The sequence below is a fragment of the Meriones unguiculatus genome, chromosome 11 (genome assembly GCF_030254825.1).
Source record: "Meriones unguiculatus strain TT.TT164.6M chromosome 11, Bangor_MerUng_6.1, whole genome shotgun sequence".
NCBI classification, from domain to species: Eukaryota; Metazoa; Chordata; class Mammalia; order Rodentia; family Muridae; genus Meriones; species Meriones unguiculatus.
This window is the reverse complement of record NC_083359.1, coordinates 77,400,086-77,423,663: the sequence shown is the minus strand read 5'-3', so window position 1 is coordinate 77,423,663 and position 23,578 is coordinate 77,400,086. Positions and strand designations below refer to the sequence as shown.

The window sequence follows — 23,578 nt, the reverse complement described above, 5'->3', positions numbered from 1 at the left end:
GAGAAGAGTCCAGAGAACAAGCAGGCAGCTGGGAGTGCTGGGCTCAGTTTTCCAGGCAGTGGTGGGATGTGATCACCTCCTTCCTAGGTTGTGTGCACACTGAAGTCCTGGGCTGTGGGATGGATGGCAGAGGACGCAGGCAGGCCAGAACTTAAGGGTCTCCAGGCAAAAGCCGTCCATTAGATGTGCCACCATTTCTCTTCACACGCCCCCACAGCCTTCTGTCCAAAAATCTCTGCCCCTGACCCTCTCCTTATAGTTCTTAAGACTTTCAGATTGAAAGGCTAACCATGTGGGTACTGGCAACCAAACCTAGGTCCTCTGCAAGAGCAGCAAACGCTCCTCAGCCCTGAGCCCGTCGCTTATCTGTTGTTTCCAGATTTAACGTCAACCCAAATGAGAACTTGAAATGACATCTCGGGAAATAATTTTGAAGCATTATTATATTGACAATTTATGTTTTTAAAAATTATTTTACTTTTATTTATGTGTATGTTCGTGCACTAGGGAGTCAGGTCCCCGGGGGCTGGAGTTAGAGAGTTGTGAAGCACCAAGTGTGGTTTGCTAATAAGAGCAGGGAGCCATCTCAACCCCTGAGCCATCTCTGTAGCCTACCAGTTCCCCTCCCCCACAACTACAGCCAGGCTATCTGAATAGGGGGCTTAGTTTTGTTTTTTGTAAAGTTTTTAAATCTTCTCAAGTTTGAATATGTTACCTAGCAACCCGACTACTACCCAGTTTGTGTTTGAGGGGGTAGATAAGTGCTTTTCTACACTTTTAACCTAAATACTTAAAAACAAAACAGCCACTATGCTGCTCATCTATTGTAGCTATCTGGACCTCAATTAAGAAGCCCCAAGCAAGCAGGCTCCACTACACTGCCTAGCCGAAAGCTCTTAAGGTATGCTAACCCTCGAAAATACATTTTCCTAACCTACAAGACTCAAATAGGAAAGGCGACAACACAACAGCAGAGAAAGAACAGTGAGGGGCTCCTCACAGTGGGGTTCTGCGTGCTAATTCGGGTTTGGCAACATTCTCAGAGGGAATTTTTCTTTTGTTCTGGTGTGTACTTCCTCCGGCACCGTCCATCTTGTTATCTGAGCCAGGCCTGGTGATGATGAGTGGTTAGCTGGCTGGCTGTCAAGCCCTGGGATCTGCGTGTGACTCTGGTTTCCCTAGGACTGGGCTAACAAGCCTTCACCACTGCACCCGGCTTTTTCTTTTCTTTTTTTTACAACAGCTGTTGTGAAGACTGAACTCAGGTCCTTGTGTTCCCGAGGCAGGTATTCTATCAATACCTGAGCTCTCACCCCAGCCCTGAGATTGTGTGTGTGTGTGTGTGTGTGTGTGTGTGTATACACACATGCGCGTGGGTGATGGAGATTGATGCTGAATGCCTTCCTCAGCTGCACTCCATCTTTTCTCAGAGAGGCTAACTCAACCTAGAAATTACAGATTCAGCTGGGCCGGCTGGTCAGTGAGCCCCAGAAGTCTCTACATTCCCAACAGCTGGACCTGCAGATGTGTGCTGCTGTGCAGTTTTTGTTTCGTTTTGTTTACATTTATTTGCATGTGTAAGTTCATGTATGCCCGTGTCCAGGCTGATAACAGAAGGTGTCAGACACCTGGATATTAAGATTCAGCCCAACTTATGAGTATGCTGGGATACAGTCTGGTTCTCACGTTTCTGCAGCAAGCACTTTGTGAAACCCTCTCTCTAGCCTCGAAGTTTGAATTTTTAACACAACCCCCCTCCCTACTTCTAACACACAAGAATGTCAGACGTCCACCAGCACTTAATACATCCCCGGGTCGGCACACCCCACCTTGGGAACAACTGCCAAGGCTGTGCTTGCTCTGTCACTCATGTCAGGAGGGAGCCCAGTGCCCTGGGAACAAAGCGCTACGTAAACACAGGCAAGGGTCCCAGGCGCACTGCCTACGCTGTACTCTTCCCTGACAGACACCGCACTTGATGTTTCTAGAACCCTTTCGACTCTTCCCACCATTAATGACCACATGCCCATTTGTGTAAACTCTTTATTTTGGAAATTTTAGTCAAAGATAAGTCAACTTGAAAAAACTTAAGATTTATTTGCATATTAACTGGACCATTGATTTGAATAAGGCACATTCAACATCACTGATATGAAAACAAATGCAAAAGGCAATCATGGTGACTTGAGTAAATCTGACAATGTCAAAGGCATTAAATTTGTAAATACATAAAGGCAAAGTTCCGTGGGGTTGAGAAATCTTGGTTGGTGAAAATCAACTTGCTGTGCTGCTCTCATGTTCACAGGCTGCACCCGTCTGTCATTCCCGAACATCAATGCTCACAATGCTCTGTCTTTAACAAGTGGAGTTGAAGCCAGAGGCTGTGAGACAAAGCTGTACCATCAGCCAGCACTGTTAGGGTGGGCCATAAGCTGACGGGAAGGACACTGGGCCTCACTACCCCAAGCCTGAGAGCTTCCAGGTGAAATTTATTAAATTAGTTCAGTGCCAAGAACTCTCTAGAACTTCTCTGATGATCTCTGAGAGCTAACTAAAAAAAAAAAAAAAAAAAAAAAAAAAATCTAAATTTTACCTGAAAGAGAAAAACCGAAGTCCAAAGACAGTTTCTATTTCCCCTGCTTGCTTCTGGGACTTCGTATTACTCAAGAAGGAATTCCCATTAAAAAAAAAAAACAAAACAAACAAACAAACAAAAAAAACCCCAAAAATAAAAACAAAAGCAAAACAAGCAAATTATCACAAATAAAGAATTACTACATACATAAGAGGTTGAAAAACTAAAAAATGTAACCACAGTGGTCTAGGAGACAATGACCAGATAACAGATTTTAACTATGTGTACATTTTAAAATATAATTTTGTTTCTAAGAAGTAATTACATTAAGCAGGTATGGTGGCACATTCCATTAATCCCTATAATGTAAAAGTCTAAGGCCTGAGAATCCCTAGTTTGGCTAGGCAAAGACTCTGTATCAAAAACAGAAAATCATTTCTTCTGATCCCAAACTAATATACAGCTTCTTTTCAAAATGATTTTTAAGAAGTCTGGGATGTAGCTTAGTGGTAGGGCACTTTTCTTTGAATGTCAAAGCCCTGGGTTTAATCCCTAGAACTGGAAAAAATAAAATAAAATGAAAACTGACTAGTCTCAGTTGATTGAACTCAGTATAGAAGGAAAGTGCATTTTAACAAAGTGAATGGCAAAAAATTGAAAATAAATTTCTAAAATTTATTATATCCTAAATTTATGTTGACAGCAAATTATGTAAAACTCTATTCAACTGAATGAAGAAATAATTCCTTATTTCTCCTGTAATATGAGCCACTGACATGGACTGTGTACAGATACTTTAGACCAGTTCCTCTGTAGTCTGAGGTAGCACAGGTCAAAGGCCAACATAACAGTTCTGCAAGGCACCCTTGGTTTTATGTGATGTGATGCTAGTAGGTAAGCCCTGAAATTCAAGCTGGATATGATGGTGTGCTCCTATAACCCCAGCGCTCAGGAGACTGAGGTAGGAGAAGTTGCTGTAAGTTCAACGTCAGCCCATGCTACAGAGTGAGGATCAGGCCAACCAGGGCTACGTGACAAGCCACTAGCATTCAAATCAAACACGTCTAGAAATACAGAAAAAAAAAAAATCAAACATGGCAAAGAGATTTCTCTTCAGTCCCTGTGTTTTACATTGGGTTGACATTCAAACTTGGTTCACTTTGTGTTTAGGGTCTTTTCTCAACCCTACTGAAAGATTCCTTCCAAATCCCAAATATACGGTTTCTTCATGTGTGCCTCCATGCTTAACTGAGGCTCCAAAGGCTCTGGCCAAAGCCAGTCTGTTCTTTCCATGGCAGCTACTCACAGATCACCCCTCACCCATGTCTTGGTGGTCCTTAAACTAGCAACAGAAATCTTAGTGTTTCCTAAAATCCCTCCAGACTCAGGCTACTTAACTTCTTAACTATATACATGATCTCATAGCAGCAGATGAGCCAAAATTTAGTGCAAAATTCTAGGGCTATTCTGTGTAATGGAACAGACCTTTTGTGGGTCAAGATCATTTTACTAGAGTTTTACTTTCAGAGTTCATGTGCTGATCAGTATCTATGGCCTCAGTCTAGAATCTTGGGACGTGGCATTGAATCCTTTTTCTTCTCTATGTAGAACACCCTCTTGCATTTCTCCAATTCCTTCCCTGGTGGCAGTTTTAACTAGCTGTCAAGAAACGAACGCAACATCCCATTTGGTAAAGGTACCCCAGGCTCTTACTCAAGTCTCTTCTGAAACAGCACTCAAACTCTCCTGACAGACTATTGTGAATCCAGCCAGGGAGTCAGAAAAGAGCAACAGAAATAAACAGACGGGTGAGGCCATGCCTCGACACCCTACAGCAGCAGCTCATCTGTAGGTCTTTATCACCCTGTACAACAGACCTTATTCCTACTATGTGCTATCAGTTTCACTTCTTCCTGTCTGAGTTCCTATCCTCTAGAATGTGCTTTCACTTCATTAATGGTTATCAAACTTCCTTCTCAATGAAATTCAGTTCCCCTGGCCTCTTACCCGAGAACCCCAAATACCAGCAACCAAGAGCAGAAACTCTCATACGAAGGAGGGGATGCTGGTAGGCAAAGAGAAATGATACAGCCAATTGGGATTTTTTTCATGTCCAGGAGTACTAACAACTTCTCTACCGATTCTAATACTTGGGGACATGGTTTGAACACAGCTATTCTCACCTCAGCTCATTAACGGAATAAGAGCAAGCACACCCAGGCTCTTAGGATTTGGAGGGTTCAATTCTGCTTTCCTGTCTTCATCTACTCAAAGTGCAAATCTGTGTAGACATAATCCCACAACTCCATTATTAAAGTGAGTCTTTAAAAAACACTTATAACGTGGTAGAAGAGTTCTCTAAAAATCATTCAAATTACAATTAGTCCGAGACCAAACACTGCCCAAGTTGAGAGTCCCTGCAAGGCAGCAGTCAGGCTGCAGGTCCTCTGAGAATCAGCTCTTCCTGTGCAATGATTCTGCCCATGTCACGGACATTTACGCAAACCCTCAGTTTTATGTGTCACGCTGTATCTTAAACCTGATTTGCTTTAAAGGCCAAAGAAAAGCATCAGGCCCATTATTAGCTTTGTCAGAGTTCAGACTAGAAAGTTTTTATAAAAGGGGGGAAAAGCATGCTTCTTTTCTAAAATAAGGTCATGTGCCAACCGCCTCCCCCAAGCGGAGCAGGGCCCTCAGACCCGGGCCCTTCCACGCGGCCTCTGTGCCGGGCTTCACAAAAGGCAGCCTTGCTCTTCGATGTGCTTGACGGGCTGCACGGGCAGCACCAGGTGGGAGATGCGGCTCCACAGCCCACTCAGTTTGTCCGAGTCCATGTGGCTGAAGGAGCTGGGGGTTTCAGAGTTGGTGAACTTGGCCCAGAGTAAATCCCTCACTTTTTCTTCCGTTTCCCGGGGGCCTACGCTTGCTTCTAAGCGTTCCTCCTCCAGCAGGACCGTCAGGACGAGGGCCACATCCTTGAAGGCAGCGTTCTCGTGGTCACAATACTTGTAGAAGATGAGGGTGGAGCCTGCGGGAAGGGACTCGAAGTGGTGGACGACGGCGGCCTTATGGCCGTTCTCGAACCCATGGCTGAGCTCCACGTCAACCAGCAGCTTGACTGTGTCGCTGTCCTGCAGGGCTCTCTCGGCTCCATCTATGGAGACGGCAGACACCTTCTGGGAGGAGGTGTAGGCGTTGGCAACGTGGTGGCTCAGGCACTTGAGGGTCTCCCTTCCCTCTCGAGCGGCTGTGAAGATGATGGTGGCTGGTTCGGTGGGGTTTGAAACATTGAGGTGCTTCTGGAGAAACTTTCGTCCCCGCTGCCACAGGAAGGAACTCTGACCTGGAAATTTATCCTTCAGTTGGCTAAACTGAGCCAGGAAGGCCTCCAGAGCTGGGTTCTGGGGCACTTGCTGGGCTGGGGAGGAATAGTAGCTACTGACGGACTTCAGTGCAACAGCCACAATCAGGAAGCCAAGAAACACGGAACCTGCCAGATGAGAAGATATCAGAAAACAAGAGGAACATGAATCTAAACAAAGCTGTGGAAAAGGGAAAGGGAACACAGATTCCTACCAAGCATTACTGGCAATGCCAAGTTCCTTTTACCCAACTCTTCTACACTTTCACACTTAATGTCTAGTAGAAGCTGAGGCAGGAGGATTGTCATGAATCTGAGGCCACTCTGGTCTACATAGCAATAAATAAAACAAAAGTCTAGGGATGGAGAGATGACTCCAAGGTTTAGAGCACTGGTTGCTCTTCCAGAGGACCCGGGTTCAATTCCCAGCACCCACATGACAGCTCACAACTTTCTATAACTACAGTTCTGGAAGATCTGATACCTTTACATAAACATACATACAAGCAAACATCAATGTACCTAAAAATAAATAAATATTTTTAAAAGTCTAACAGAAATACTGTTTTTAATCTCTTGAAGCCATCTGAAGATACATTATCTATGTCAAGGTGGTTCATAGGCTTTATTATGTAGTCAATGATGCTTTTGAAAGTGTGTCATGAAAACTCTCTTCCACGTTCTCAGGGTATGCACTGGCTAGAGCAGGCCACTCTGAAATCAAAACTTAAAAGTGATCCCAACAGAGTGGCACAGCCTATAAATAAATCTTGGCATGTGGGAGCACCGTGATGCTATAGACTGAGACTCAGTCTCAGAAAGGAACACCGACAACTGCAGCGTGCACTTGAGGTCAGCAGACTCTAACTGAAAAGGTGGTTTCTGGAGGCCAAAGCCATGTCTGAGGTTAGCCCAGTCAACCCAGGGCCCGTCAGGACTACATGGCAAAGCCCCGCCTCAACACAATAAGACAACAGGTAGTTTTAGCTTCCTGTTTTCTATGCAGTGTCTTCTGCCTCTAGCACAGTAGCTTGGCACTAGGGCACTTGCTGAGCATCAGCACTCACAGGCCCTGATTCAGGTTCCCCCTGAGGGTCAGGGGTGGGGGTCGGACTGGGAGTCGGGGTGGGGAAGAAGCGATAGATTTTCTGACCATAAAGATTTCTATTTGCTAAGCAAAATACCAAACAGTAGTCCTGAAGGGGAAAAAAAAAAAAAACACCAAAAAAAAAAAAAACCAAAAAAAATCCAAAAAAACACAACTTTAAAACTTTATTGCTCTATTTTATTCAGTTTACCAAGCATTTTAATATATATATAATTAAAGTTAAAAGTGCTTAAATGAAACAGCTTTCTAGATACTTCCTTAAGGATCTGAAAATGTAAATCGACTGTTGCAAGATCAGGCTTGTTCTCACCGTAGGTCCAGAGGCTCTTTTTATCAGTCTTTCTCAACATATCCTGAGCAAGCTCTTCCTTCTTCACTAACTGCGCCTCTTCTTCCTGACTTCCGGCCTCTGGAGTTGGAAGGAACACTGCAGACAGCATTATAGATAGTGGACAGTATCTTTTACCTCTTACCAGATTGCACGACAGAGTACCTATACTTCTGCAAACTTCCTTTTCTGCAGACCAGGTTAGTTCATTTCACCGTATTAGGTTCTTTCCTACACAAACGCTATATTCGAAACACGGTTTTCTTTTCCTACTCATGGTGAACCTCTACAGTGTTGAAACTATTACAGCACATGATGCTCCATCCAATCACATTTGTCATTCACTCATTCATTCATTTTCTCATTCAAAATCTATTCAACCTATGTGTTGGAAGCCAGAGAAATACAATCAAGGAAATGAGCTAAGTGATTTCTGTACGCAATACTCTGACGAGACATCAGGGGCTCACAGAGGGACATGAGTTATTAACTCACAGTCAATCCTTGATGAATACTACACCTTGGTACTAGAAGATGGCCATTTCAGACTGAGCTCCTCAGAGTACGGAAAGTTCTGGACATGATGGCGCATGCCTGTGATCCTGAAGCTCAGAAGGCTGAGGCAAGATGGTCACTGTGAGTTTGGGGCCAGCATGGCCTACAGAGTGAGATACTATCACAAAACAAGAGCAACAACAAAAACAAACCAAGCATCTATATGTGTGTGTGAGCTGATTTGTACATACTCACCTGCTGATTTACATAATATTTTGTTTTTCAAAGGACTAAAAAATTTTAAGTGTGAAGTCAAATATCCTCATAAGAAACAAAAATAAGACTTTTTCATAAGTTGTGTTCCTTTTTGTCATTTGCATGAATATGAACAGTAAATAAAAACAATATTTAAAAATGTAGTTTGTGGGGCTGGAGAAATGGCTCAGTGGTTAAAGGCACTGGCTGCTTTTCCAGAGACCAAGGTTCAATTCCCAGCACCCACATGGTGGTAATTCAGCTTCAGGGGTTCTGACATCCTCTTCTGACCGCCTCGAATACAGGCATGCACATACAGACATTCTTTCAGGCAAAACATCTATATACATAAAATAAATTTTTAAAAAATGCAATTTATGGGCCATCAAGATGGCTCAGTGGGTAACGGTGACTGCTACCAAGCGTGATGGTCTGAGTTCAGTTTCTAGGAGCCACATGGTAGAAGAGCTGCAATGATTCATGCAAGTTGTCCTTTGACCTCCATAAACACACCTGTCACCTGCACACACAAACACACACGCACGCACACACACACTTAAATGTGTAGGTGACAAGTAAATACAGTGACTGAGGTGGTCCAGAAGACTGGAAACCTCACTGCAGCATCCCATTGCTTTGAATGACTTCTACCACATTCTCCGGCAACCCGAGGCAGGGCAGCAGCAGGCTAGAGGGTCCTCTCACCTGGCATAGGCAGTCGCCTCCTCAGTGAACCCTGGCTCCCTGCTTCTGCGTTGGAAGCAGCGGGACTCCGGGCATCGGGGGAGTCTGTAGCAGGTGGCTCCTGAGCAGCTTCACATCTGTCGCCTGCTCCGTCCGGGGGCTCCCCGGGGCTGCTCCCCAGGTGTGCATCTGCAACTGCTCCCTCGCCACTGTGAGAGCAGTTAGCATCCAGATCCTCTCCACCCAGAGGCTCCGAGGGGGGCCGATGCCCCTGCCCAGTGTCCTGAGAACTCGGGCTGCTCTCAGGCTCTGCTTTATCTACTACATGTTTTCCTAAAGCTGCTTCCTCTGAACTTTCCAGTTTGTCTCCTGTGTCTTCATGTTCTTGACTTTTGGTGCCTTCCTCATGATGGTCTTTCTTAAGATCAGATGTAGGATGTGGGGCCTGGGCTTCTTCAGTGCTATTTGGTGTGACTGTGGTGTCCTGTGCTTGAGAGTTGACTGAGGGATTACTTTCCAAATCCTTTTCAGAGTCTGGTGAGATAAAAATGTTTTATTTTAAACATTTCCTCCACAGATTTATACTCTAACAAGGTCTGCAATTACATACATACATACATACATACATACATACATACTTTCTCATGATTTACAAGGCACTTTTCCTAAACATTAATTCTCTGATCTCCCACCAAGGCTAAAACAAGCTGTCCATGCTAATAAAGCTAGTAACTAATACTGATATAAAGGAATTGTGAATACTGAAGTAATACATAAAATAATAATAATAACTAATAATAAAGTTACACTGAATCTATTTTCTTAAGCCAGGGTGGTGGCCATACCTAGTGCAATCGTAGCACTTGGGAGACTGATACAAGAGCATCATGAGTTCAAGGTTAGCTTGTGTTACACAGAGAGACAGACCCTGTTTCAACAACAATAAAAAGATGTATTCTGTTGCATCTGTATTCCTCCCTCGCTTTTCCCTTCCCTCCTATGATTTTTAACAAAGCAAGTTCGAGACATCTCCTTATTTTAGTTAAGATACTAAGGATATACATCTCTAAAGAGGTGAGGATTCTTTAGAAAAACTAACACTTTTTAAAATATTTAAAAAGGAGTAATTTCTTAATATCATCAAATATACGTCACTTGTGTTTTCCTAGCTATCTCATGGGCTTCATTTTGTTTCCTCTGTAGCGGCAGGATGGACTCCAGGGCCTTCTGCATGCCGGGCAAATGTCCACCGATTAGCTGCACACCCCACCAGGGCAACAAGATCATGTGTGCTGCTAACCCTGAAGCTGGATGCTAAGCCCAGGGTGCTCGCCATACTGTTCTACTATCACACATCTAGGAACTTCCTTAGTGAAGATCTAATGTGGATCCAGCTCAACAGATAAAGGCACTCGTGGCCATGCTGACAACTCAGATTCAATGTGAGACCTATAGGAGGAGGGAACCAAGCTGACCTCTGACCTTTATGTGCACTCACACACATAGAAAATAAATGCAGAAATGTTAAAAATTTTAAAACAGGGGCTGGAGAGATGGCTCAGAACTTAAGAGCACTGGCTGTTCTCCCAGAGGTCTTGAGTTCAATTCCCAGCACCCACATGGTGGCTCACAACCATCTATAATGAGATCTGGTGTCCTCTTCAGGTGTGTAGGCAGAGCACTATATACTAATAAATAAATCTTAAAAAAAAAAAAATTAAAAACCAGAACTGATGTCCTCTTTCTCTTCTGAAAAAGCTATTTCACAGTTGCCTATTCTATACCACACACACTCACATACAGAGACACACATGCACACACACACACACACTCACACAGAGCCACTCACACAGAAACACACAGACACACACTCTCACACACACAGAGACTATCACACACACTCACACAGACTCACATACACATATACAGGCACACACACACACACACAGAAAATCACATACACATATACAGGCACACAAACACACACACAGACTTACACATACACCAAACACATTCACACTCAGACTCACACACACTGACCTCACACAGAGACTCACATACACACACTCACACATATACAAAGAAAGACAAACACACACATTCACATACACCTGGAAACAAGACGAAGATTGTACTTTTCGTTTTATAAAAGGTCTCCTGTAAATTATTATTATTATTTTTTCATTCAATAAGTAGATGAGCCTACCATCTTTAAAAAAGATGCATAGCATTTTGCTAAAATGACCATTCCCTACTCTTGGCATCTGAAATATTTATCTTTATCTTATATTCATATGTAAAAAAAAATCAGTAAATATGAAAAAAGTAAAGTAACCCACAGCATGAGTTATTTTTTTACTTGGAAATTTGAGGGTTTGGTCATTGGAGACAGTCTTCCCAGCCCCCATTCCCTACGGCACAGGCTTCGGTGCTGTGAGGACCAGCCTTACCTGCCACAGGATCACTGCAGCCACTGTCGCTCATGTTTGTGTCCTGGCTCTTCAGAGCTTGGGGCCTCTTTTAGTGTCTGGGTTTTGTAGTGGAGATATCTTGTTTTCTTCCTGTTTCAAGTTCCAATAGATGCATGCTTCCCAGGGAAGCAAGAAGCAAGGACTGTATACAATGACTAAAACAAAATGAAAAACAAACAATTAAGTGACTTTTTATTCATTCAAGGGCAAAACACCAATCTCAGCTTTTGAATAAAATCCCTTTTCTCTTGTGTTATTTCTCAAACCCTTAAGAAAAGTTGCTTTCTGGGTTTCAGTAGCATCATATCCCAAACCAAGTCACAGAAAGAAAAATTCTCCAGACAATGGATCCTGTACAGACACTGGCATCTCCTAAAACACCCACTATAGTAGACTTAACAGGAGTGTAACAAGAAGAGAAGAGAACAGGAGCTTAGAGTCCCCCGAATCCAGACACAGAATCCTCCTAAGAGCAGATGTGCAGGCAGTCTCTGTGACTCTCTGTGCTGGAAGTTTCTGCCCCGTCTTGTTCTCTTGCATCATTCAGATCACAAGTGTTCAGTTACAAACGAGCAAGGAGCTCAAGTGCCGCCTGCAGATGCAGCGAGCACACTTTGGAAACTATGGAGACACAGAACCATTCACGCCACATCCTTGTGACGTCAAGAGAAGACAAGTACAAGCTCTTCAAGAGGAGCGAAGTCCAGAGCCATTTTTAGGCCACAAGGATCAAGTCATTATGTCTTACTGTTGAATACAATTTGTGCTGTAAGCTACTTGATCTTCATTAGTTGTTAAACTGAGGCCAAGGATTAAACACAAAAACACAGGGATAGAGCTCTGTAAGGTGTTACCCTCTTTGACAGCCTATTTGAGAGGCAGGTAAAGCCAGCTTTTCTTTGCATTTTTCCACAGTACTCTCACATACTAAAACTTTTAAGCATTTCAACCTCAACTCTCTACTATAGTGGCCAGTATATAGTAAAACTCCACATATTTAAAACATTATGAGGGATGGACAGTTCAGCAGGTAAAAGCGGTTGCCCCCAAAACAGACAACCAAGGGTTCAGTGGTACAGCTCAGCGGAACAGGCTCAGTGGTACAGCTCTTGCCTGGCATGCATAAGACCTGAGGTTCAATTCTCAGTGATGCAAAATAAAGTAAAATACAAGATGGACAACCTCAGATGTCATGCTAGGACCCACAGAGTCAAGAGAAAACCGACTTCCATACAGTATCCTCCAGCCCCAACCTCCACATACATAATCATGTAATGCAAACACATAAATATTAATTTTTTTTAAGAAAATGAATGTGTGTGGTATATAAACTGAAAAGAATGGAGATTTAGGAGCACGTCCCTCTTTCTGCTGATAAGAATGCTCATGAGGGTCTCAAATTTAAAGACTGTCTTCTCATTTTTCACGTTTTTTTGATACTTCAGTTGTGTGCGTGTATAACACAGGGCCTGCCCTGGATTTAACTGTCAGCACCATGCTGAAAAAATTACAACAAAAATATGTCAAATGATCCCACTTACAGGATGTTCTAGAGTAGGTAAATGATTACCATCTACAGAGAAAGAAAAACAAGTTAGTGGTTGCTAGAGAAGGGAGTATGGACTGGAAAAACAGCCCGAGGAACCTGGGTGATCAACACATTCCAGTCGCTGTCAGACGTTAGAGCCTGTGTGCTTACTCTATGTCTTTAACACTGTGACAGCCAGGCTGTCCTAAAACGTCTCAAGCCACAGTGCAGCAAAAAGCAGCAGCAAAAGATCCACCACAGAAATGTCTCCAAAGTCTTGGCATATACTTTTCCTAACAAAGCACACTGATGGCAGCCCGGGAGCCCGGCAGCTGCTCTCAAATCCTTTGGAAGGCCTCACCTCTGTACAGGGATGAGACAGCATTCCCACAAAAAAACAAGTGGGACAAACATGTTTTTCACCTCACCTCACCAAGTCATGTGGTCTGGTGTCTGAGCCATCTGGAGGCCACTGTTTCAGAATCAGGTGAGTCTTTTGAGCAGTGACAAGCCCAAAACAGGAAGACATTTCATTCAGAATCTCACAAAGAAAGTGCGGCAGGAGGGTACAGTGGCTGGAGCCTGTGAGCCCAGCATTTGGGAGACAGGGCTAGAAGGATCATGAGTCTGAGGCCGTCCTGGATTACATGGCCAGCCTGGGCTACATCAAAGTCATTATGTCAAAACCAAAAGTGAATTAATATATAAATTAATTAATTAAAAATAATAAAATATAGAAAACTGAGGGCAAGCCTCATGGTGATCAAAAATACATTGTTGGAGACTTTCTGCAACAAGAAAAGTGATCCTTAACTGTCCCAAAAAAGGGTATTCCATGGTGTTTTCAGGAATGTCTCTCAACTGGCACAAACACATTTACTTTTAATGAATCTCTTCCAAGTTCAATTGTGAAATGGTGGTTTTCAGTGTCTCACAATGATTCATTTTCCTAAAGTTTTAAGATTTAGTCTCCACTTATAGAGACTGTACTAAATGGCAGCTTTTCTTCTGTCAAATGTGGAAAATATTAATGTCTTTTAGATAGGGGTACACATTTACTATATCCTGCAGTTTTCTCTTTTAGAGATAATCGGGTGAGGGAGATGTTGCAATGGTTAAGAACACTGCCATACAAACATGAGGACCTCAGTTCGAATCCCCAAGGTTGGGTGGCAGAGATGGAAGCCTGCTTCAGCCGGCTTAGCCAAAATGGCAGGAGTAAGGTGAAGACTGATAAAGGAAAACCGACATCCTCGCTGGTCGCCGCATATATCCATGGGTGCAAAGGCACACAAACTCATGTGCTTACACCATACACCCCACAAGAAAAAAGTAACAAGATACATTCTGTACCCGTAAGGGCCTATGATGACAATTAGGACCACCTGGGGGCGAACTACTACCCCAGGAGCTTCAAACACAACCACCTACACGTTTTGTAACAAGCTGGAAAGACCGGACAAAGGAAAGCTGCCTGTGTGGAGAAAACTCAAGGCTGTCAGGGCAGCCGCTCCTTCCTCATCCTTCACGTCCTGTGAGTCTCAGGTGTTGTCAAAGGGACCCGTGGAAAGCAAGGAAAGACGGAGATTTGGAGAAGACAGGAACAGGAGGGAAGGGCTAGGTAACAGGAAGCAAAGAGGAGCTGGGAATAAAGTTCAGTGTAAATAGGGCAGAAGACACGAGTCCCTCCCAAATAGAAGCTTAGACACGAATGACATTACAAACGTACAGCAGAAGGGTCTGATGATACGGCTCTCAAAATGTGTAAACACTCCTTTTTAGTCAACTATGTCATCTCAGGCCCTAGAACAAACAGAACAGGTATATTGGACATAGAGCAATTTGTCATCCTGCTCTGGCATCAGAAAACACAGCATACCTAACGGCTGTGACTGTTAATATTTATCCAGTGCTGGTTTTGTTTGCTAATAGAGTGCCTTCTTGGTACCAGGCAGCCAAACTCAAAATCTGCAACAAGCACAAAGTAGAAACTATTAGAGTGTTCTTACTACTTTCCAAACCAAGATGCAGGTTAAGAGCCTTTCTCAAACCTGTAATCCCAGCACTCTGGGGAAGCTGAGGCAGGCGGATCTCTGTGAGTTCAAGGCCAGCCTGGTCTACAAAGTGAGGCCAGGATAACCAAGGCCACACAGAGAAACCCCGTTTTGAATAAAACAAAACAAAACAAAAAACAAAAAGAACCTTTCTCAAGGACACACACCTAAAGGTGGAGTCAGGACCTCAGGTCAGAAGGTGTGTCTATGGCACCCAACATCCTAAAAAACCTTAAACACTGCAAAGGTCCCCAACCCTGGTAGAGCTGATCTAGGTTTGAACTGGGACTCTGGTTATACAGTCTGTGTAAGTGTGCGGATTTAACATCTCTCCTAAAGACCCCCAAGATAAGGTGGCTGGTTAGCGTGGAACTATATGTATGTAGCCCAGGCTGGCCTTAAACAGAAATCTGCCTGCCTCTGCCTTCTGGGTGCTGGGATTGAACGCCTGGGCCACTTGCTCAGATCCACTAACATTTTTCAAAATGTCTTTCAAGGTTGTAGCAAGTCTCTGCTAACACCAATTTATATCACATTCGTGTCTACCAGTTAAGATACAAGAGTTTTCTATCTACCTTGGGCTATTTGTCCCTCCAGGCCTCTCAACCTTCTTCATACCGGAGATCACATGGCTTTCGTCTCTGGCTCACAGCCCAGGGTCAATCTTGTCCTCCCATCAGATTTAAGTTTTTGATAATTCAATCATCAAGTTCTAACTGGTTCTACTTGTTCTGAAACTACGTGTTTTTTTCCCTTTTCTCTAGTTCTGTTTTCTGCCTCATTGTCCTGAACATTCTGTGTCACATGACGGGTAAAGTGCATAACAGTATGAGGCAGATACTGTCACTATCTCACGCTTAGACCAGTTAAAATGGCCAGGGCCATTTAATAGTGTCCGAATTAAAATATATCCCAGAAGCTAAAAGCTATTATTTCTGCCTCATAAAAAGTAGCTTTTACTGGGCTTGGTGGTGCATGCCTTTAATCCCAGTTCTTGGAAGGCAGAGGCAGGGGGGTCTCTGTGAATTCAAGGCCAGCCTGGTCTCTAGAGATCTGTCTCAAAAACCACCTGGTCTCTAGAGATCTGTCTCAAAAACCACCTGGTCTCTAGAGATCTGTCTCAAAAACCAATCAAAAAAGCAGTTTTCAAGCCATGTCCTCAAAAATCTATGGAGACTCAAGGAAGACTGGGAGACGCTTGAATGGGTTGGCTCACCTCGCTTTTCAGACAGCTATGATATGCGGGCTATCATATTCTTTGGATTTGTTTATCTGCTTTGCAGAGGTGCCTTTCCCTGTAACTTGGACAGTAAGGCCTCAGCCACCCACATCCTGTAAGAGCAGTCTTTTCTGGTTAAAATACTTTTCTTCCAGTCTATCCCCAAATCTATTCCCAAATCTGTGGGAAAGTAACAGAAAGTTATGATGACCATTTAAAAGATTTTACTATGTATAGTTTTAGCAATTCTTCCACCCTATGCAAAGACTGTAGTAGACGATTAAAACAGATTATCTTGGATAATTCTGATCTTAACCATTAGAATATAATCAAATTAATCATGTTTTAATAAAGCCCATTATTCATATTTGCTATAAAGGGTTCTAAAATACTGTATTTAAAAATATAAAGACTCTGAAGACCTATGCTATACAAGGCTTCCAAAACTTCCTTTCTGCTCAATTTTACCTCTTCCACATGATGTTTCTAACTGGTAGATCATAAACTGGTCGTGTTATATCACACTTGAATGTAAAGGACCTTCAGACTAAAAGTGAGTACTTTCTCAGTCCTCTCTCTGGCCCATATCACTCAATGAACTTACGATGACATCACCTAGAACTGCTGGTGGAGAGGGCACAACGGTTCTGATGAATCGCTCAACTTGTACAGGTACTGTAAGAGCTCACCAGGCCCCCATCCTTTTAAGCCACGTGTGCACGATGGATGTACCAATGCAGGCCGGCCTCGACATATATGGTCCACAGACTGCCCACAGTAGTTGATAGACTAACAAGCTTGTAACTCAAAAGTGCCCTCAGTCACTGCTTGGTTCCGAGAACTCAATGGTATAAATTCTTCCTATGTTGATACTATTAAAGAGTTGGTTAAAACAAAAATTTTGTTTCCACCTTGCTAATGTTTAAATTTCATACATGTAGACTCTTAGCATATGTCTTTGGGGGATAGTCATTTTCAATAACTAAAAAAAACGAAGAGGCGGTAATACTTCCCTCTAAAAAGCATGTTTGGGGAAGAGGTTTAGGATAAACAGTAAGGGAGTACCTCACTGCAGATCAGTAAGTAACTAGTCGTCACGTAATTCAGCAGTCTATTCAGCAATGTACCAGAAGAGAACCTCCACCATGATGGACATAAGGCAGACACATTCTTCATAGACAAACAAAAGCCAGTTTTCACACGTGGAAAGCAAGACTCGATGCATATCAACACCTACACATTCCTCCACGTCCCCCCTTAAGAGGTCACAGTTTTATCAGCAGAGGCAATGTGCCACATCAGGACAAGGCCAACCTTCTCCTTTGCCAAGTTTTCCTCAGACTAGTGTGGAAACTAGTACCTATTAGTGAGGTGTCTTTTTTGTTTGTTTGTTTTGTTTGCTTTTAAAAAAAAAATGCGCTGAGACATTTCAGAAAGATTTTATTTCCAAAGTAAGACTAGTAAGAAAGAAAGCCATGTGGCCCCTGCTTCCAGCTTCTGGCTGAGATTAAAATGTCTGATACAATAAGCCATACTGAACTCATTTAAAAACAATTATGAGAACAAAAAGCAACCATAAAGACCTCAGGGAAGGAAACAGAAGAACACAGGTCCTTGACAACATTTCTGCTGCTACACAGGCACTGGATCACCTAGATTTAAAAATTGTTCAGTGGCTTCTCAGATGTTCCCAGGAGCTTTTTCTAAGTTGTTTAACTCCAAATCTGATTCCATGATTCCCAAGAACAGAACTCCGGAATGTGGCCAATGTTCAGTGACACATTCTCTTATGCCTAAGACAAAGCATCCATTAGACTATTCTTAAATTATATGGAGTCAAGCTTTATCATGTGCTACGAATTTCACAGCACAGGTTAACTTCCCATTTCCGTGGGAGGACATTAGTTCAGTAACCGCAAGACAGGACAGTCTTTGGTTACGTAGAGCCAGCTAAGGGTAAACTGGACACATTCTCAACACATTTTTTTGTAACTTACGTAGTAGGTCTTGCCAAATAGAATGTGACAGGACCAGTTACCAACACTGTTAACACACTGAGGATAAAACAGTGTCAAAGAATGATTCTATATATGTAAAAAAATTTAACATATACATACACACATATCTCTCGTTACTGATCAATGTATAAAGAAAAAGTTAGAACAACGTAGTATATTAAAATTTATTAGAATAATCTAGAATCCAGCTACAAGAACGTGTTCTCATAAAAGATGCTGTTAGAAAAAGTTAATGGGGCACACAACGTGGGGCCTCCACGCTCCAGGACCACATTATCTCGTCAATACCTAGGCTGTGGCAATTTTCAGGAAGCCATCTAGTTCCAAAGCATTTATAGGGATCATAGGTTAGTCTGATTCTAGGTAAATATTGATTAAATTTATGCTAAAAAGAAATTCATAGACCACAGAAGCAGACCCAAAAATTTAAGCAGTTGACAAAGTGACAGTCTGAGATTTAGAAAGGGAAGGGAGGGCTCAGTTTTAACTCAGTGGAAGAGCACTTGCCTAGCATGCACAGGGCACTCAGATTCATCCCCAGCACCTTAAAAAAATAAGAAAAAGAGAAAGAAAACAGAAACAAGTTATTATTCATCTTCCCCTAGGCTATGAACACGAAGCCCTTGAGAATCTCCATGATTCTGTTACAGAAGTCACTTGCTTTGGCCAAGTTTCTTGTTTAAGGTTTTGTCTGTTCTGGACAAGACTAAATGTAATGCAGGATTAAAACCAGCTAGCCTGGAGTCATGTATCTTCTTTCTAACCAGTGGAGGACCCAGAAGAAATGGATGGCAAGCTTTCTCAAAGGTCCACCGGCTCAGATTTTGAGGTGCCCACTCAAGTGGGAAAGACCAAGGCAGAACAAGGCTTCTATTAGCAGGATTGTCAGGATAACATTCAGGGCAATAATCGGCTCTGTTAATACGGTCTAAGAACACTTGGTAACATTCATTCTCAACAAGTTCAGTTTGGTATAGCCAATGCCCTAGTTCTAAACTAGGGAACCACTGCTGCCCACAATCAGGGCAGTGCGAATTATCCGAGAACATCTTGGCTTAGAAAGACAACACAAAGCAATGTAACAGCAAAAGGCAACAATGACAGAGAGAGAGAAAGGCAGTAAGCAACAATCAGTCCTGTCACAGGTTTCCTTCAACAACTTCTCAGTTCAACCAACACTTGAGTGTTAAGTCTGGCCTGCACCTCAGTGCAGTTCTTCAAGATCTTGTAGTCTATTTTTCACTCAACTGCAACTCAGTCTCTGTATTCAGGGACCAGTCCAGTCTAGAATACTATCAGTCACTTACTAGCGGCACAGATCACAGACTAGCTCCTTCAAATTCCAGCGTCTTAAGGAAAGCCAGGCCTCTAGTCTGGACTTGTTGTCTCTTCCTGTGCAGTATGAGCTGGCGCTGTATCACACAGAAGCTCTGCTCTGTTGGTTAAGATGCCTGGTGAGACAGAGGCGCTGATGGCTCCAGTGGGTCTTCCGCTGGTGTTGGTACTCCTGCCAGCGGCACTTTACAGTGATGTAGTAGGGTCAGGAAAACCTGGTGGAGTGAATCCAGTGAAGTCGGTCTCGAAATGACCTTTTCTGGACCCAGGCACAGAGAAGTCGCTGCTGTCGAGTTTGCAGGATGGTCTGGGAATACGTCACGTACCTGTAAATGATAAAACTTCAGACGACTCATGGGCTTTGCAGTTGCTCACAGAATTAGAACATGCATTTGAGAATTATTTGCATGAGTTAAGGTAGATGACAACAGTCTCATGGGGTTCCCCACAACTTAACTTAGGTCAAACTAATTCAACTTTATGGAAGGTACTCTTCTGAACACTGGGATGGGTTCTGAATAACTTAGGATTTATACTAGGATTTTTCTTTCCTTTTTTGAACTACATTTGTCTTTTTCTACTACCCTTGTATTTTGAGAATAAAAGAGCTGTGTATCACTACCATGAAACTGGTACCATATGGCACCCTCATAACATGAGGGCACCAGTAACTACGACAGCCTTTCCAGCACAGGCTTCAATCTAACCAGGAAAAATTGGCAATTAGACAGTATTTGTAAGCAGCTAACCATAAGTTAAAAACTTAATATATGCTGAAAAAGGAATCAATGGGGCAAGTCTCACTGTCATATTTATCCGTACAGGCTGACATACACTGTCATTTTGAGATGACATGTAAAACACCCATGAGCAATAGACCCAAGCTACTCTCAAGATCCTGAATTAACACCTACAAGGTAGGTAGGACACATGGACATAAGATGGCCGCGTAGGAAGTACCAGATTATCAAATTACAGTATGTGCCCTGCCACCCTCCAATAGTATTTATCAATCCTGAGGCTCAATCATCTGAGAACAGGAACACAAAAAATAATGTTAATGTTGGGGCCTCAAAAGCAGGAGAAACTACATGTTGGCCCCACTCAGCCAGAGTTCTCTTAGAGACTGAGATTTTACAATGGTAAGGCAAAAGGCAAGTGAGCCTCTGAGAGAGCTATAAAAGCAGGACCACGCTTTAATAGAAGATGAGAGCAAATACACACACAGACATACACACTAACATGCTTACTGAGGTCAAGTAACTGGGCGCTAGTCTAAAATTCAGCTCCTCAGTTTCTGAAAATACTTTTAAGGAAATCTTTGGGAGTGACACCAGAACTAATAGATTTTTGTTGATCTGTTGATCTGAAAACAGCCATCATAATTAAAGTTTCAGTTGCTGCATTAAGTCTTGTATCTAGGTATGGTACAGACAGATAATAGGCAAACCCACCAGAATCTTGAAGCTCATTAGACATAAAACAATGAAAGTGAAGTTATATAAGCCTGACATTTAAAAGTTAGACAACTTTGTGTTTTTAGAGCAAAGCTGGGAAAGTTAAAAATCACAATAAAAATCAAAATGAAAGTGGCCAAAAAAGACACTGATAAATTTGACAGGGGCTCCAGGTACTCTAGGTAAAACCATTTCTCCATGCTCACAAATAAAATTTTAAAAAGCCCCAAAGGCCCCAAGGCTCAGAATAATTCTATACTTCCCTCTGACTTCATCCTCCAACTTCCCTGTCAAGCAGGTACCATACCTCAAGCATTCATGAATAAAAATAACATCACTGTTTAGACAAGGCACCCTGTTCAAACTGTTACAGCAAGAACCGTAAGGGGGCTTCTATATCTCCAACCAGACCCATCACCAGCTTCTTTATTCATTCTTTATACTTAAAACTGCAGATTAGGAATGAACAGGGCACCAGTGAATGCTCACGGAAAGATCTGATCCAGCACTGACAACTTCACTACCATTATTTGCTGAGAGCCTTGGGACCCAGGCCCTACCATTCATGCTGATCACAAGAACCTCAGGCCTTCCTCCATAATACTTCATCCCTTTGGACTTTATTCTTAGTATGGCTGAAAGGGCATGAGGAAAAAACACCTGGCTTTATTTATTTTCCCCAAAACCTATATACAACTTTGCTGGTTTTGTTGTTGTTACTGTTTTGTCACGAAAGCAAACAGCCCGAGAGCCTGTATTTTTGTGCTTTCATTCCTTGTTACAAAGATTTAATTTCCTATCACAAATTTATCTTTAAAAAAATTTTTTTTTTTTTACATTTTATTTGTTTTGTGTATGACTGTGGGCATGGACATGCCACAGCATACAGAGGTCAGAGGACTAGGATGTAAATCCCAAGTAGGTAGTTGGGCAGATTCTTATAGAATCTTTCCACTTACAGTTTCAAAAGCATGTAAAACTAATATCTGTCTAAGAACAGATACAAAACGCAGCTAAGTGGAAAGCTAAGCAGCAGGATAACTGCCACATTATAGGAAAGGGGGGGATGGGATCTGGAAAGCATTCGAACATTTCACACAATCTCTCCTCTACCACCTCACACTAGGAGCTGAAGCCAGGGCTTCACATGCACTAAGCAGGCATTTGAGTCTGCTTTTTCTTCTTGTACCTTGGAGAACAAAAACTTTCTATCATAAATCCTACTGGCTTATGGTACCTTTATCCATTATTTTCTAACTTAAAGTAGCAGAACTAGCAGTAAGATAGAGAAGAACAGGCAAAAGCAGCCATTCACATGGAGAAGTGAGCCTGTTCAGAGGCCAAGCAGGTGTCAACCACTGGACGCAGAGGAGCCCTATCATCAGACACGTGCCCAGAATCCCTGTACTCAAAGGCAGTGTCAGGAGGATCACCAGTGTCAGAACAGCCTAGGTGCCACAATGAGTCCCTGCCTAAAAACAAAAGAGAAAAAGAAAAGACCATACAGAAAAGTATGTACCGTTGCTTCTACAAAATTCTAGGCACAACACCTCCATAAAAATATGGTTAAAAACAACAACTACCATGTGAGGCCCAATGCTACACACACAGACAAAACAAAACTCCACTTCCTGAGTCCAGACTGGAATCCGTGTGACAGGTCAAAGCTTACTGACTTTTAAATGTTTTTTAAAAAGGCCCTCAGAGAGATCACAGGACATTTAGTAAGGTGCACAGACAAAACCAGCACACCTTACCTTTTCTAACAAATTGACTGTTTGAACATAATGGGCCAAAACCAAAGCTAAAAAAGCTTCCTTATATGTAACCCAAGTACAGAACAAAATACAGACTGTTTTTTTGTTTATGAGAACAGGATCACTTAGGAGGCAGAGGATCTGGGACTTCAGGTTCCAGCCAACCAAGGTTAAATAGGATGTCCTAACAAACAAAAATTTGAATTCTATTTAAATCCACAGTATCAGCTTTACACACATTAAATAATTTAACTATTCTGATCCTATTTCATTCTCCTGATAATTGTTAGTATGAAGCCAACAAATCTACCTGTTTTTTAAAGAAACATTTTTTTAAATTTTATGTGGATGAGTGTTTCCTTCCATGTATGTACGTGTACCATATGCCCACAGAGGCCAGAAGAGGCTATCAATCAGATCCCCTGGAACTGGTTAGACATTTGTGAGACACCACACAGGTGCTGGGACTCAAACCTGGGTCCTCTGAAAGAGCAGCCAGTGTTCTGGACCAGTACGTCATCTCTCTCGTACAACAACTCCAATCCATATTTTGTTTGTTTTCAGACATGACCTCATGTTGCCCAGGCTGGCCTCACAGGCCTTCAGGAGCAGTGAGATTGCAGGCATACCCACCACCCCCGGTGTTACCTGGTACTAGGGTTAGGACCCATAGCCTATTAATGCTAGGTGAGCCCTCCTACTAACTGAGCTACATTTCTAAGACAAACCTTGTTTGCTTGTTTGAGACAGGGTCTGCAAAGACTGACTGACCTAAAGCTACCCAAATAGACCAGGCTGGCCTTGAATTAAGATTCTCCTGCCTCTGCCTCCCAAGCACTGAGATTGAATGTGTGCTACCATGCCACACTGCAACTCTGCTGTTGATACTACTGATCTACAGACTATGTATAAATTAAAAAAGAATCTTTGCGG

At 42.7% G+C, this 23,578-nt stretch overlaps 2 protein-coding genes across 7 annotated transcripts in view; both read right to left on the bottom strand.

Moving 5' to 3' along the window:
• Positions 1-2,029: 2,029 nt before the first annotated feature.
• LOC110563377 (torsin-1A-interacting protein 2-like) overlaps positions 2,030-23,578 on the bottom strand; it is a 33,508-nt gene continuing 11,959 nt past the window's right edge. For 3 of the 6 annotated variants that reach the window (XM_060364488.1, XM_021660450.2, XM_060364487.1), the window contains 5 exons: positions 19,404-19,757; positions 11,257-11,432; positions 8,828-9,340; positions 7,355-7,471; positions 2,030-6,065 (listed from right to left, as the gene is read on the bottom strand). In XM_060364488.1, the coding sequence (XP_060220471.1) occupies positions 5,308-6,065; positions 7,355-7,471; positions 8,828-9,340; positions 11,257-11,290 (1,422 nt within the window). In that variant the 5' untranslated portion in view covers positions 11,291-11,432; positions 19,404-19,757 and the 3' untranslated portion in view covers positions 2,030-5,307. The remainder of the gene's footprint in view (positions 6,066-7,354; positions 7,472-8,827; positions 9,341-11,256; positions 11,433-19,403; positions 19,758-23,578) is intronic. The other 3 variants (XM_021660467.2, XM_060364489.1, XM_021660472.2) reach the window with 2 other exon arrangements.
• Positions 18,600-19,291, bottom strand: LOC110563405 (torsin-1A-interacting protein 2). The gene has a single exon (XM_021660473.2). It carries the CDS (start codon positions 19,143-19,145, stop codon positions 18,750-18,752), a length of 396 nt encoding a protein of 131 aa, XP_021516148.1. The 5' UTR covers positions 19,146-19,291; the 3' UTR covers positions 18,600-18,749.